Source organism: Chaetura pelagica, unplaced genomic scaffold (assembly GCF_000747805.2).
Source record: "Chaetura pelagica isolate M959 unplaced genomic scaffold, ChaPel_1.0 scaffold207, whole genome shotgun sequence".
NCBI classification, from domain to species: domain Eukaryota; kingdom Metazoa; phylum Chordata; class Aves; order Apodiformes; family Apodidae; genus Chaetura; species Chaetura pelagica.
In genome coordinates this window covers 2,425,824-2,441,127 of record NW_009953929.1, presented here as the reverse complement: position 1 = coordinate 2,441,127, position 15,304 = coordinate 2,425,824, and the positions used below count along the sequence as shown (strand labels likewise).

The window sequence follows — 15,304 nt, the reverse complement described above, 5'->3', positions numbered from 1 at the left end:
CTGTGGACTAATCAGGCTCTTGATGGGCCACATAGTTCCCATTGCCACATGTAGTAGACTAAGAAACTTGGATCCTATTTTTGGCTCTGCTGTTGACTGGCTGGAGTAACCCTTGGCCAGACACTGAATTCCTTTGTGTCTTTGTTTTCCCTGTTACACATAGCCTGTCCTCTCTGTTTAGTTTGTACATATCCCTGGACAAGGATTGTCCCTCATGGTGTTTGCATAATGCCAAGCTTGCAGGGCTTTGGTCTTGGCTGCAGCTTTGATGTTCTACCTGGGTATAAAATTATTATCATGTTAGAACAGGTATCAGTTCTTCCAGTTTGTGTTGCACTGACAGTTTGCTCGGTTGACTTGTAGCACTATGGATGGAATCAGAGTGGGTCCCCATGTATTCCTGCAGCGGCTGTTGCTGCACTGTAGAAATAAAAGTAATAATAACAAAGAATGTGTTGGAGCCTTCTGTGCAATCCTGGCACCATTTGGGTTGTTGTAACAACTCTCTCTTTCTTCAGGCTGAATTGATTTTGGGATAGAGATTGTAATGCTTTGAGTGGGAGCCATGGTCTCTGCAAGACACTGAGTGAACTGTCGCAGGTTACATCACTTGGGTTAAACACCTCCTTTCACAACCACTACACTTGCTGGCAAGCTCAGCAGACATCACGGGCTGTTTGTGCTTAGATACTGAATTACCCTGTGTCTTACCCAGTGGCTCCCCTCTGAGCAGGAGAGGAGTCCCTCTTTCTTTTGATGGGAATGTAAAAGGGGTAGAGATGAACTAGGTATCTAGCTAATCTACCAGTTTGACAAGATTTTTTTAGATCAAAAACACTCTAGACAATTTTCTGAATACAAATAAAGTCAGAGGAATATTCCTGGAAAGACTATCATTCTGATGTGTTTGTGTTTTAAGAATCTTTTCCAACACCTCTCAACCTTTCAAACATTGCCATACATGTGATTGCTTTCACAAGCCCTGTGAAATCATCCCTGCTGGGAGTCACTTGTATGTACTGCTGATAGCCAGAGTGGCAACTGAGCATTAGAAGATCTTTTTAGACTGTGGCCGGGTGGCACTGTTCTATGTTCTAAGCCATGGGCAGGCAGATCTATTCACCCACACTATACTTTAATGTGTGTCTTTGAGGGCTTTCAGAGAGGGGATGGGAATAAAACTAATCAATAAAAGGAAAAGCACAGCCTTAGCTCAGGAAAAGCTAGTGTTGCTCAGTAATAGAAGGTTGTAGGGAGTAACTTTAGAGATAGAAGCAATGTCTGTGACACACTTTTCAACAAGGAGAATAGTAAGCTATGCTGGCTGTAGAGGAAGCAATTTCACAATACACCTGCAATATGAATAGGGCTAGAGGGAACATTGTAGCAAGTAAGAAAAATCACCTGATTTTAGAAGGTTTAATGCCCCTGAAGAAAAGCTAAGCTTTATTATTGAAGAATAAAGAGAAATCCTCCTTGTAGCAGAAATTCTGTTCTCCTTTTGCATTCCTCCTGCTTACTTAAATTAAGGAGCACTGCTATTAATAGAAGAGTTTCTAGAAGCTGTGGAAACACAGTTCTGTTTCAACCACGCTGGAGAGAACACAGTCCCACTAACCAAGGCAGGGATGTTTAGTGGCTCGGATACTAGAAGAGCTGGGACTTGAACTTGGGTTTCTATGTAAAATCCCAACAGCACTAGAGTCCTCCCTAGTTTTCTGCTTGCAGAGAAAAGTGATCTTTGGCTCTTTCAAATCCAGCTTTTTGTAATAGTATGAACTGTGGCAAAGTGTTAGAAGTACAGTACTCTAAATGCTTGAGATAAGCTACTGAAATAAGAGTAGAGAAATCATCTAGCAGGTTCAAAAGATGACTCCATGTCCAGCTACAATGGGTGCAATATTCTCTGTGCAAGACTTGTTCTCACTTGGAAGAATTTGCTGAGAGTACATGTGCCCCTAGTGTGTGTACTTAGGTCCTAGCCCTTACAACGTTATAAGGAAACAAACACTGAAATATACTGCAAATTTATAGTGAGAGCTGACTTTATTGAGAGATCTTACTGGCCACAGGTTTTGCAGTGTCATCTTAATGACTGTCTTTGAGCTAAGGAAAGTGTACTGTCCTGTTTGCTAGGAGCACATTCACATTTGCTCTATTGAGTAATATGTCTTTACTCTTTTCCATATTACCATCATTTTGTTTAAGTCTCATTTTTCCTTCAGTATTACCATCAAAGATTTCACCTCAGGTTTTAGTTTCTCATTTCTTATTGATGTGCCCATGAAGTTAAAGAGAATGCTGTATCTTCTTGAGCAGCTCAGATCCTACATATTAAATGAATTATCATGATTAGTTTGTCATGTTTCAAAAAACAGATACCATGCAGCATTATTAATAAGAACATTTGTAATCTGTGGAATCATGGATCTTGCCTGAATAACAGATTCTTCTGGGCACCTCTTGGGAATATGTAAAATCCAGAAGTCTCAGAAAGTGATGATTCTTTCCTACTGTTACAAATGGCATCTTTTCCGAAGTAGGAGGCAATTCATGTTACTAAAAATATCTATTTATAATTAAAGTTTTTCCACAGCAACATGGAGATTTAGATTTCTTCTAGATTATATTGACTTAAGTGGAATTAATTTAGGTAAGATATATAGACTTTGCCTTGTTCCATAAAGGTTTGAAACACCTTGAAGTACTCAATGAAATCCAGCTCTAGTCATAACACTTTCCCATTAACTCACCAGCTTGTAATTGCCAAGGACCAGAGTCTATCATTACTTGTTTGCTTATGACATTCTCTGTTTTGACTCTTCTTGGAGATGTACAAAATAGCTTTTTGGGATTCAATCATCTCTGTGTTTGTACAGCATCTAGAATAATGATTTAATGACTGGACCTCCAAGGAGCTCCTACCATACAAATAAAAAGGGGGTGCAGTAAAGAGAATATTGCTTTGTTGATGGATTTAGTTTGGCCTTCAAAGCAAACATACACCAGATGAAACTTGGACATAATTTTGGTTCTTTGGTCTTGCTTCAAATGTGCTAGAAACTGCTTAGGGCTTGACGCGGCAAGGTGCAGAGCACGTTTCGGATCTGCAGAGGTTGCTCAATAGCAAACACAGGTTCTTTTCTCTTAATGAAACTGTTGCACTTTAGACATTGGCAGCTTGGAGTTCTCTGAAATGGCAAATGTTTTGGAAGAGACATTATTGCAGGCTTTCGCAATAGTCAGCTCTTTGGAAACATTTCCCTGGAATAATGTTAAAAGCAATTCCAGTTTCTGTAATTTAACTCATCCCTATCATCAGCACCAATAAATGAAACCTCTACAGATTCCAGGCTCACCAGAACCTTGCCAAGAGTTGGCATTATACTCTGAGCCAAGTAACTTATTATAAACAACCAGTATTGAGCTCAACAAGTGTGTGTGTTCTCACGGGGTGTTTGTGTGCCCAGCTGGTACCAGCAGTGAAGGGCTTTAGATCCTGCTGTTACATCTGCAGTTATATCTCTTAGAATTGCTACCAAAGTTATGCTGTCAGGTAAAATAATACAGCATCTGAGAGGTTACCTAGGTGTAATCTAAGAACAGATATAGAGCCTGGAAATTATTTAATATTTTAGCTTAAAGCTTGGGAATGTAGAAGGAAGCTAATGGTTTTGGTATTATTTGGCTTCTCTGTGTACACCATGGTTTACATTTCTACTGTCTATCCTCAGAAGAATCACCTTCCTGTTACTTGCATGTCAGAAAATTTGAGTGTGGAGAGAACTGTTTTTCTAAGAACCTCAGACTTTGCTGTATTTCCATAGGAGTAACTGGTGTAGTGCAGGAGAGAAAGGCCAGGCATTCCTTTGGTGTAACTGAGTATAACCAGGTTGGCTTCAGTAGCATCACACATTGGTTCCAGCACTCAAGGCCATGATCATCTGAAGAGCTGTGCTTTATTGCAGAAAGAGTTGTTAGAGCAGGCAGAATACCTGCCCTGTAGCAACAAAAAATTTTGTCTCTTGTCCCCATCATGATCTGTTCAGGACATTTATTTTGTTGGTTCTTCTTTCACTATAATTTCTGGAGCAATGAGCTAGTGCAGCCTCTGCTTTGATTTGGGCTCCTACAGCTCAATCTTGTACTCACACTGAACTTCTGTGTTCCTATGACAGATTTCTTGTGCCTTTTTTTCATTCTCCTTGCTTTTCCAAAATATGTTCCACCTTCATCACAACCCTGGTATGAGATGCCTTTTGCTTCCCTTTCATGATGGAGGTCACACCTAAGAAACACTTTGTAAAAATACTGTTTTACTTATTTACACCTAGTGCTTTTTCATTTTTCTAATTGAAACCTGCTGGCTTTTGCACCAGTGTCCAATTTAAAAGTAGTAAATATGCCATCTGCTTTCAGGCTGATAGCACATTAATCTTCTGTAGCACAGTTGTCTACTGGCCCTGTGTCTGCACCCATGCTGCTGGCAAGTGGAAACTGTTCTCAGGTGACACCATTTCCAGTCTGGCCTTATCCTGGCCTGTGTTCAGGTGTGCTCCGGCAGTCTGAACACATCCTTAGAGGGCTGTCCTCCCTCCTGTCTGTCCTACATCATGTCCTTAGTGGCACAGGCTGAAAGACAAGTGTCTGTCAAATTGTGATAGCATCTCACTAGTTTACTTGGCATCCTGTTGTTTTTTCTGACTGTCTTTTCCTAGAAATCATTCACCAGCTTATCCCTTACCAGGTACTGAGACTCACTGTTCAACTTTAGTTGAAATGACGATTCTGCGTCCTTGTTCTTTTTGTTTAAAAAAAAAGCTTTTTTTTTTGTTTCATTTTTATGCAACACAAAATGCTTGTCTGTAATCCCACTGCCTAATTAATAGCAAATTACCAAGAACATGACAGTGCTTCTGAATCAATGCATTTTTCTGCATAGTTCTGTCATCTGACTGGTTTCTTATTGCTGAAACCCACTGCTTGCAGGTAGAAGGTGAACATCACACAGTCAGTTGTCTGAATTAAGGGCTTAAAGAGCTTAGAGGATAGTGGGAGCCATTAGAGAGGTATGTGAACACCCTCAAGGTGCAAACTCATAGCAATTTTCTCATTTCTGAAAGCCACAGATCCTGTGAAGCTTCAGAAGCTCTATTCTCCCATTTAGGAGATAGCCAATACAGTTTTCACTCTCAGCTCTGCATGCTGTGTTCAGTGATGGTGTGTGCAGTGTTTAAAACTTCTTGCAAGAGATCTGTCTTGCTCTGTGTCCAATTTCACTTGCCGGTGCATAACACAAACTTTCCTGCACCCTAACTAGACTTTTAGAGACTGAGAAACTTCTTCCTTAAAGACAGAGCCCTCCTATTGCTATGGAGAAGGAAAAAAAAAGGTATCACAGTCCTTGTAATACTCCAGGAATAGGAATTCATACTGCCTCCGAAAGGGGAAAAATACTCAAGTGAGAGGGAGAGCAGAGATGCTTGATCTAGATTTTTAAGTTGATATTTGTCCGTTTTGTATGTTTGCAGAATCACTGTCTACGTAATTAGCTTGGCAAACACACAAAGCTGTAGTCAAAGTCTTTGTTTTATATTGCACAATGAGATACTGTATTTAATTTGTCCTGTAAGGTACTTTGTAGTTTTCCAGAATGCCAGCTTTTGGCTCCAAGCAATTACTTCTAATAACTGAGACTGACCAAAAGGACATTGTCTTCTCTAGTAGCTTAGGCAAGAGGTACGGTAGATCATTTTGTTACTGTCAAAGAATGGATGTTTTCACTCCGTTGGCAATGTGATTAATCCTGGATCTTGTTCCTGTGCTCTGCCTCTGCTGCCATTCACTGGGACAGAAAGAACAGAGGAGAGGGTAATTTTTGCTTTTTTAATGTCCTGGTGAAGTCACTTACTGCTATCAAGATGCAAAAAAATTTGCTCCTATTTGGAAATCAATTCTGCAAATTGACTGACATGTTGCTGGAAGAATAAATAGTAAAATACAACGTTGCTTGTCTGTATCTGACAATGTAGATTTCTTGTGAAAAATGGTTTGAAGTACTGGATAGCACCCAAACGTAAAACCTTGTGATAGCTAAAAAACTAAAGTGTTCTTAAAATTGGCATAATCTGATGTGTTACAAGTAGAGTTTTCAGCTGAAAGGCCTAAAAATTAAGTCTCATTCAGACAGTAATTTGGTGAGATTGCAAGGCCTCACCTTCCAGGTAAAACCCTCCTCTCCAGTTAGGGCTTGATTATCTTTTTGAATCAGTTTTATGTGATGGTAATACCACTGATTTCATCCAGTGATTTACACCGGATAAGCATCTTGATTGTTCTTCCTGCTCCCATGGGCAGGTTTTATGTGAGAAGCTTTTAGAAGAGCCCACGCTGAGAGTCCCTGCAGTGTGTAATTCACAGGGCTGGAGGGGTTTTGTCACTAGGTCCAGCTTTCCCTAAATACCTGTGACACAGAGACATTTTGGTTCTCCTCTGCTCCTCCTCTCATGCTGCTGCTGCTGTGCTCTGCTTCCTCACACCCGGGGCTGCTTGGTTTCCTTCTGGCTGAGATATCCTGAGCAGTGTCTTGGGGAACATGGGGTTTGTCATGAGTTTTTACTTGAATGTAAGAGGCCCGATTATTTTTCAGGGTATGTTTTCTCAGTGGCCGAAGAGGGGACAGAGCAGAGGTGCATTGAGCAGTCTGGTGTGAGTGACAACAGAGGTGTATGCAAGGCTGCAGAGGCGACGCTAGGACTTGGCTGCCTTAGGGTTCTGTTAGACTCTCAGCTGTGTTTTTTGCCCTTTGAAAAATTCTGTGTTGTCCCAGCTACAACGTGTTCTATGTCTGTGTTAGCTGGGTGTGCTCCTGTCTCTGGGAGAGCTACAGCACCTCAGATCATCAGAGCTCCCATCTGGAAGTGTGGGCTGTCAGCAAGATGGGTGCTCACAGGAGCAGGGCAGCAACCTGTAGCTTTGGTTAGGATGTTGTTTACCGAAATTCCCACAGTAAAGAAGGCTGAATAAGGCATTATGTCAGGTTAGATCCAATAAATTTTATTTTGGAGACAGGAAGTGCTGTATTTTGGTAACAATATCCAGTTTCATGTAACTGGGAAGGATGGGCTTGTCCTGGTGGTAGACATCACGAATTCCAGGAGCACCTGAACTCCAAAGCCAGACTTGGTGTGCATCTCTCAAGTTGCTGAAAAAGTCTTGGGTTGATATGTATCCTGCAAAAGCAGTGCTGGAAGCCTAGGATGTGAATTTTTCTGTTCTGGCTTATTGCTATCAAATTTCGTAAAAAATCCAGAGAAGTTTCTCTATATTTTTTCAGATTCTTTTCAGACTGCATGCTTAGACTATGGAGTGTGTCACTTTTCTAAGTGGTAAGTCTACAATCCTGCAATTTTTGGCTGCCTAAGCTGCCTCCTGCTCTGTGCAACAGGATGGTGGGCTCTTTTTGGTGTGTTGATATGCACATATGGTGCATAGACAGTTGGTGAATTCTAAGGGAATGACCTTCAGGACTGACATTCTTCTATATTTTCATGTTTTTGTCATGCTGTGGTGGGTTTGTTCATTCCTCTTTAATCTCCTCTGAGTAAAAAACCCTGCAGTCTTCCAGACAGCGTCTCTCTCTCTCTCTCTCTCACTCACTCACTCAGTCAGACCATCTGTTCCCAGATTACAGATTTTGCTGCATGACTACCAGGTAACAGACGTGACTTCGCCCAATAACTACAGCAAAAAAGGCTTTCATACACTCTCCACAATCTGTGAACATATGATCAGTCTAGGATAACATGTCGTGCCAAACACACACCAGAGAAATTCATATGCAGTAACAGAACAAACCCTGAAATCAGGTACTTGGCAACCCTGAACCTGGCAATTCCTCTGTGTGTTTCAATAAGAGGCTTCTGTGCCTGTAAGAAAGTCTGTGCTCCTGCCAGGCTGCCTTTTTCTCCAGGAATGGGAGCCTAAAATGCTTCTCTCAGGATCTGCTTATAGGGAAGTTGGTTGCATCGCTGCCCTGTGTCAGCCCTTGAGGTTGTTGTGGGGACAAGGTCTCTGTTGTCTGCTGGCAGCTCAATAATAAGCATTTGCCAAGTGATGGGAGGCACCAGAAAGGATGTTTTCCCATCTTTTATTGGCTTCACTGGATTCTGCCCATTTTGTGAGTAGCATATACAAACAGAGTGATATCTAATACATGAGACTGTGTACATAATATATCTATAAATATATATCTAAGCTCTTTTATCTCCTTTCCCACTGCCGTATCACTCCTCAAAGGATCATAATTAGACAGAATATTAAAGCAGGGGTGTTTTGAGTGGAGGGAGCTGCTGCTCGCCCAGAGGGCCATTGAGCACTTCTCTCCAGCCAGTACTGCTCTTTTTTTCTGTAATGGTTGAAAAGTTAGAAAGCTGGCTTGAGGCTGGGGGACCCTGTGTGGGTACCAAAGGTAGATAAGGTACAAAGCAACAGTTTGTTGAGCTACCCTGTGATCTGTGGGCCAAGGTTAGTCTTTATCTCTGCTGCAGGGTGCGTACTGCAACATATTCCAACAAACTGGTAATATATTTATTTTTTGATAAGTGCATGTGTGTGCTAAATGTCTCAGGTTAGTCTTGCGTTCCACAGTGACTTAAATAGAAATAATAAGAAAAGGGTCTCATACAAGTTAGTACCCAAGAGAAACTACTCCAGGGGTTGGTATGGAATTTATTAAGGGGTTTTACTTCTACATGTTTTTTTACAGTATTATTTACTGCCCTTGGATTTCTGATGAAAAAAGGAATTGGTCATCTGCTGCACAGCACTACATGAAAAAATACTTTGAGCAACTCAAAACCTGAGTGCAAAGATTTTTCACAAAAGTGGGAGAACCTCAGTGTATTACATCTGTGTGCACTAGTTGCTACAGAAATAAAATAATATTCAGAGAGTCAAGATGCACTTATTTATTGTCAACCTGCCTCATATGGCTCTGCCTGAGTCTTGATTCCCAAGAGCCAACATCCATTATCAGAGTTACAACATGAAAAACAGGAGTGGTAGAACAGTATTTAGAGAAGTTTTGGTCTCAGAGTGCTGAGTGCTTTCTTGCGAGCTCAGAGCAGACGCAGGACAAAAATGTTCTCAGTGTGTCTGCCTGGTGTGAGCAGGGGGAGACAACAGGAGGTGTGTGCAGGGTGTGAGCTGCACATATGTGAGCTGCTGCTGAGTGTGAAACTCCTGGTCTGAGGAACCAGACTTGCTACTGCATGTTTAATTAAGGGCACGCCAGGTTTGGGATGAACATCCATGGCATCTGAATGTTTATGAACAAATAGACTAATTTAACAAGCATGGTAATTTACTGTGCTTTTGTGTCTCAAATGCACAAATTTAACAAGGCATTGTTGGTGCAAAGGTGTTATTTTATATTTCATAGTATAGACAACTTTTATTGCCATACCATTTGTACTTAAGAGCAAGCTCACAGCTAAAAGATCACCTTGGACTGGTATTTAAGAGCCATTTGCCACACTGAGCCCTCCCTTTCCTTTTGTCATTTCATCCTGTTTCCTGAGCAGTTGTTTTTCATGATGATGGCTCCTACTGGATCCTAAAAAGGATTACATACAGGTAAGAGAGCAGTAAGATAATGACATGGATAGGTTGCCCTGACATTTCCTTGTGCAGTTACAAGGTTTTAGACAGCAAGTACTGCTCCGGCTTTACTGAGAAGTTGGAGAAGAGTTTTCTCAGAGCTGGGCAGAGGCCCTGGAGCACTTGTGGGGCTGTGTACTCAGTGTGTGTGTATTGTTTCTTAAGCTTAAGGGTAGAAATGCAAGGTACAATATGTTTCTGGTACACAGGGCAGGAAAACTTGTATATTCTGGCTTTCAGCAAAGGTAATTCACTTGTGCAATGACAGCAGCAGGGAGTTGCTGAGCACACAGACATGCTCAAATATTTCAGAGTGAAATGTAGTTTTGGGCTAATAAAAATGATAAGATTTTGACTGTAAGCAATTTATTCATTGCTCTTTTTTTCATGAAAGATTAGCTCCCAATTTGGAACAAATCTCCCTTTATCAAGGTTTTTTCCTGCTTTTGGAGAAAATGGGAAAAACAATCATTTAAGCTATGGAGTGGTAATATTTTTGTCAGATGAATGCTTTGTTCTGAAAATCAAAATGATCTGGGTATGACTTCTTCTGTGTAGAGATTTACATCTTCAGCATTCGGCAGAAGGTGTTAAATGTTGATTCAGGCTTCTGCATTTTCCCCCTAATTTCTCACGTCTTAATTCTTTGGGCAATTGTTTCTGAAACTTGGAATTAAATCTTCATTTTATGTCCTTTTTTGTGTCTCTTTCACTGCTTCATCCACATCTTTCTGTTTTAGTGCTACAATAGTGTGTGGGAGGATTAGTTACGCTGATTAAAAATAAATAAATAGAGTAACAATGAATTAATCTAAAAGCCAGACACCTTAATTAAGCCAAGTAGGGAGAATAATATACATAATTAGCAAGACTTCTGCTTACTGTATGGTCTAATGTAATATATTAGCCATCTAATTTTTTAAAAATAGTATTAATTGCCTTGAAATGTTAGCTACTATTGTTAATAGCCAATTAGGGCTGCTCTTAGAAGGGAGCTATTTGCTGATAATTATAAAATTTTAGAAAATCAGGGTACTTAGCCACTTTTGCTTTCACACTTCTATTCCTTTTCATAATCTGTCATTAATTTTCCCCCCATAAATGAAGGGCAAAGAGAGACAAATCCACATTCTAGAAAAGGTATTTACATTGAGAAAAACAGAGCAAAAGACCTTTCTTCTTTTTGGTCATATGAGTGTAGAAGTGGTAGATTCCCCCACATTGGACAATTCTAAGTCTCAGCCTGACAGGGTGCTGGGCCATCTCATAGAAACTGCAGGAGTGGTACCTGGAAAGGTTGGACCATCTGGCTGCTGTTCTGGGCAGCCTCTTTGCGTTGTTCCTGTATTGCACAGCGAGGGAGCAGCACTGATCCCAGCACAGCCTCTGACTTATTGCTAGAAGTATTTTTCCATGTAATGGTCATGTTTTCAGAATTCTGAATTACAGTTACTGCTTTCCTGTTCACTAAGCTCCTGTTTGGCCACATCCAGATCTGTTCTGTTTCTCTTTTACTTAAACTTCTGCATCCACTTTCTTCCATGTTACTATGGATTAACATATCATTGCATGGCATGGAGGGAGAGCTAGTAAAAGCTAATTTTTTTCTTTGGCATTTACTTCACAATGGAGAAAGGGACACACAGAAATGCCCAATTGAGGCCAAAAGCTCTTTCAGCTACAAAGACTGTAGATTGCTTTTTCTTCTTTCCTGTCCTGAGTGGATATTTACAGAACTTACAGAGAGGACAGTGGCAAATATTCCTTGAATAAGAGACATATAGTTTGTTCTGTCATTTTTGCCCTTTCTGTTGTGTTTATTATGAGTAGCAGGATGTGAGATCTCCCTGAAAGAAGGACATGATGGAGATAGGAAATCCAGCACATTACCAGTCTTCCATGAGTCAGTGTGATACCGAGTTAGTATCTCCTATCTATAACTAGGGAATTATAACTATTTCTAGGGAAACCTAGGGAATTGGGAGGCACTAATGAGTTTTTAACCCTTGTTAGGTTCTTTTCAGCACCTTAACTTTCATTTTCACTGATAGTTACTCTCAATTTTGATCCATTTGCCATTGTCTGATTATGTTGACTAAAATTAAAAGGCAATTTTAAATGGAAACTCTGCATATCTTTGCTGACTGAGGGGATGTAAACCATGCTTTACCCTCCCAATCTATGGGAGGTCTTTGAAGAGGTCAGTAAGGATGTGAATAAGGCTGAGAGAGTTGCTAAGCTTGTATTTCTGAAAGGATTCTCATGAAGTCCTGTGCCAATAACTTTTAGGGGAAACCAAGAAAATACACAATGGATCTCTTTAATGGAGTTCTGCAGAAACTCTGCTGGGCTCTGTCCTGGTAAATGTACCATAAACTGCTGGGACAAGCAGATGAGCAGAAGGTTGAGAAAGTCTGAGGGTGGTAGGAAGTTAATTATTGAGGATAGTGAACATGAATACTAGCTATGAGGAAAGAGGGGTATCTCAGCAGACTGTGTGGGCACATGGAATTTAGCATGCATAAATCTAAACTGGTGTGTGTGTGGAAAAGCCATCTTAAATTCACATAGAAAATGATATGCTCTGAGCTGACCATTATGATTTGGGCTCACAATCTTGGGATTATAATAGTTCCATGAAAAAATTTCAGTGCTGAGTAGCAGCCAAAAAGGTAACCAAATGTTAAGTGAGAAAAAAGATTAGAGAACAACTCTATGAATCCACGTGTTGAATAGTGTGCACAGTTCCAGTCCTGTCATCTCAAATAGGGTGTAGTACATCTGGGAGATGTTCATGGAAGTGCAAGAAGGGTGGAAGGACTTTCATAGCAGGCATGAGTTGCATGCACTAGGACTGTTCAGTTTAGAAGGGATGCGATAGACGTACAAATTGATGAGCAGAATGGAAAAAGTGGATAGGAATTGTCTCTTTGCTGTCTCTTCCAGTGCAAAAGCTGAGGAGCATCAAATTAAACATGTAGGAGCCAAGTTGCTGAGGGTCAAGATGGTAGAGGACATTGTTATACAGACAAAGGTTGGGCCTCCAGGCTCTCAGGTTCTCCTAGACTCATAATTTTCCCTGCTCATGGCAGGGAGGTTGGAACTTTATGATCTTTGAGGTCCCTTCCAACCCTAATGATTCCATGATTCTATAAGATTTTGGACAGTATTCTTAGTCACATCATTGTCCCACTAAAAGAGGATTGTTCTATGAGATCTAATGTGTGATCTGTAAACATTGCCTTTTGAGTAAATCTATTTTGAAATTTTATAGCAGGAGAACTTTCAATTAAATGTGCAAATATATGGTGGAATATGTCTTGTCCATTAATTAATTTTGTATCAACCTAGAAAGGTTTCATTGGAATGTACTGACTTGGCAAATATAAAGAAGCATCTAGAATTCTCACATAAGTAGATTCAATATGCTTATGGTTTCACTTTATTCTCTTAATTCTCCTGTGTTAATTGCAAAGCTCATTTTAGTATATTACCTAACATGGATTTTTTAAAGTTTCTGTGCTGAAGGACACTTTGAAATTTGTGGTCCAATTTTAATTCAGAATGAAAGGAAATTTCAAAATGTTGAAATTTTCCTTGAAAAAGAAATGCAGGAATTTAATCAGCTGTATTTGAGCTCCTTATAGAGAGAGCAGGCAGATTTATACTTTTTCTCGGCTTCTCTGTACAATCTCTTTTCTTGTATGTGGCTTTTTTTTTATAAACATACTTATGCATTGCCATGACTGTCCTTTTTTTTTGTGGAAGCAGCCTTCTTTTTATTCTGTTATTTGTTAGCTCCACAGTATTGTAGCAAATGAAAACTACCTCATTGCACCTGAAGAAAGAAGAAATGCACTTTGAATTTGTGTCATGGAAGAATTGCTTTTTAATTAATCCCTTTAGTTTCAAACTTATTCACAGACTGAGGAGTTAGACTGAGCAGAATTAAATCTATTCATATCTTATTTTGCTGCATGTACAGATTTTTTCCTCATTATGTATTTTAAGGAGATGAAAAATAAGAATTTGTGCACTTTAAAATTGATACCTTAGGATCCAGAATGTTAATTGGCTGGTGTGAAATAACATGAAAAATATAGCTCATTCCATGCTGTTATGTTCTATTGCATCATTAAGTCCGTTCAGAAGATTTGGGTTTGACAAGGTAACACTGAATGAATGTTTGTTAAATTCTGCATTTTTAGTGGTTTAAAATCTCAACTTCAAAAGTTTTAGTTATGTTATAAATGCCCTGCCCTGCCCCGCCCCCCACCAGCGTGTCTTTCTGCCTGCCTGTCCATCTGCCTGTCTGTCCTACTGTCTGTCTTTCTGTCTGTCCATCTGTCCATCTTTGTCTGTCCTTGTGTCTCCATCTATCTGTCTTTCTGTCTGTCCGTCCATCTGTCCATCATTCTGTCTGTCTTTGTCCTTCGGTCTTTGTCCTTCTGTCTTTGTCCTTCTGTCTGTATGTCTGTCTCTCCATCTTTCTGTTTGACCTTCTGTCTGTCTTTATCCTTGTCTGTCCGTCTTTCTGTCCCTCTGTCTGTCTCCCTGTGTCTGTCTCATTCTGTCCGTCCTTCCGTCTGTCTTTCCATCTCCCCGTCTGTCCTTATGTCTATTGTTCTGTCTGTAGTTCTGTCTGTCTTTCTATATGTCCTTCTGTCTGTCCATCTCCCTTTCCATCCTTCTGTCTGTATGTCCTTCTGTCCATCTGTCCTTCTGTCTTTTTGTATTTCTGCCCTGCTGTCTTTCTGTCTTGTGGTCTCTGTCTGTCCTTGTGTCTCTGTCTGTCTTTGTCAGTCTCTCCTTCTGTCTCTCCTTCTGTCCTTCTCTCTTTCTGTCTGTCCTTCTGTATTTCTGTCTGTCCTGCTGTACTTCTGTCGGTCTGTCTTTGTCTGTCCTTCTGTCTTTCTTTCTGTCCTTCTCTGTCTGTCTGTTCTTTTGTCCATCTGTCCTTGTCTTTCTGTCCTTTTTTCCATCTTTCTGTCAGCCTGTCCTTCTGTCTTTCTGTCCGTCTTTCTGTTTTTTTCTGTCCTTCTGTTTGTCTGTCAGTCTGTCCTTGTCTGTCTGTCCATCTGTCCTCCTCTCTTTCTGTCTGTCCTTCTGTCCTGTCTGTCCTTCTGTCTTTGTCAGTCTGTCCTTATGTCTTTCTGTCTTTCTGCTTCTCTTTCTTTCTGTCCATCCTTCCACCCATCCTTCTGTCCTTCTGTCTGTCTTTGTCTGTCCTTCTGTCTTTCAATCTGTCCTTCTGTCTGTCCTTTTGTCTTTCTTTCTGTGTGTCTTTTGTCCTTCTGTCCTCCTCTCTTTCTGTCTGTCCTTCTGTCCTTCTCTTCGTCTGTCATTCTGTATGTCTTTCTGCATGTCCTTCTGTATATCTTTGTCAGTCTGTCCTTCTGTCTTTATGTCCTTGTCTGTCTGTCAGTCTGTTTTTCTGTCCGTTCTTCTGTGTGTCCTTGTCTGTCCGTCTCTCAGGAACATGGACAGACAGATGGAGAAAGAGATGTACAGACAGACAAACAGAAGGACAGATGGACGGAGAGACACAAAGATGGAAGTACTGACAGAAGGACACACAGACAAAGAGAAAGAAGGACTGACAGAATGACGGACAAACAGATGGACAGACATACAGAGAGACGGA

The 15,304-nt window shown here is 40.6% G+C and overlaps 1 protein-coding gene across 1 annotated transcript; it reads right to left on the bottom strand.

The window, feature by feature from the left end:
- Window positions 1-295: 295 nt before the first annotated feature.
- LOC104392275 (RNA-binding protein 25-like) lies at window positions 296-14,857 on the bottom strand. Its single transcript, XM_010001660.1, has 3 exons — window positions 14,854-14,857; window positions 14,539-14,775; window positions 296-420 (listed from the first exon to the last, which is right to left on the bottom strand). Exons 1-3 carry the CDS (start codon window positions 14,855-14,857, stop codon window positions 296-298), a joined length of 366 nt encoding a protein of 121 aa, XP_009999962.1.
- Between the last annotated feature and the right edge of the window lie 447 nt (window positions 14,858-15,304).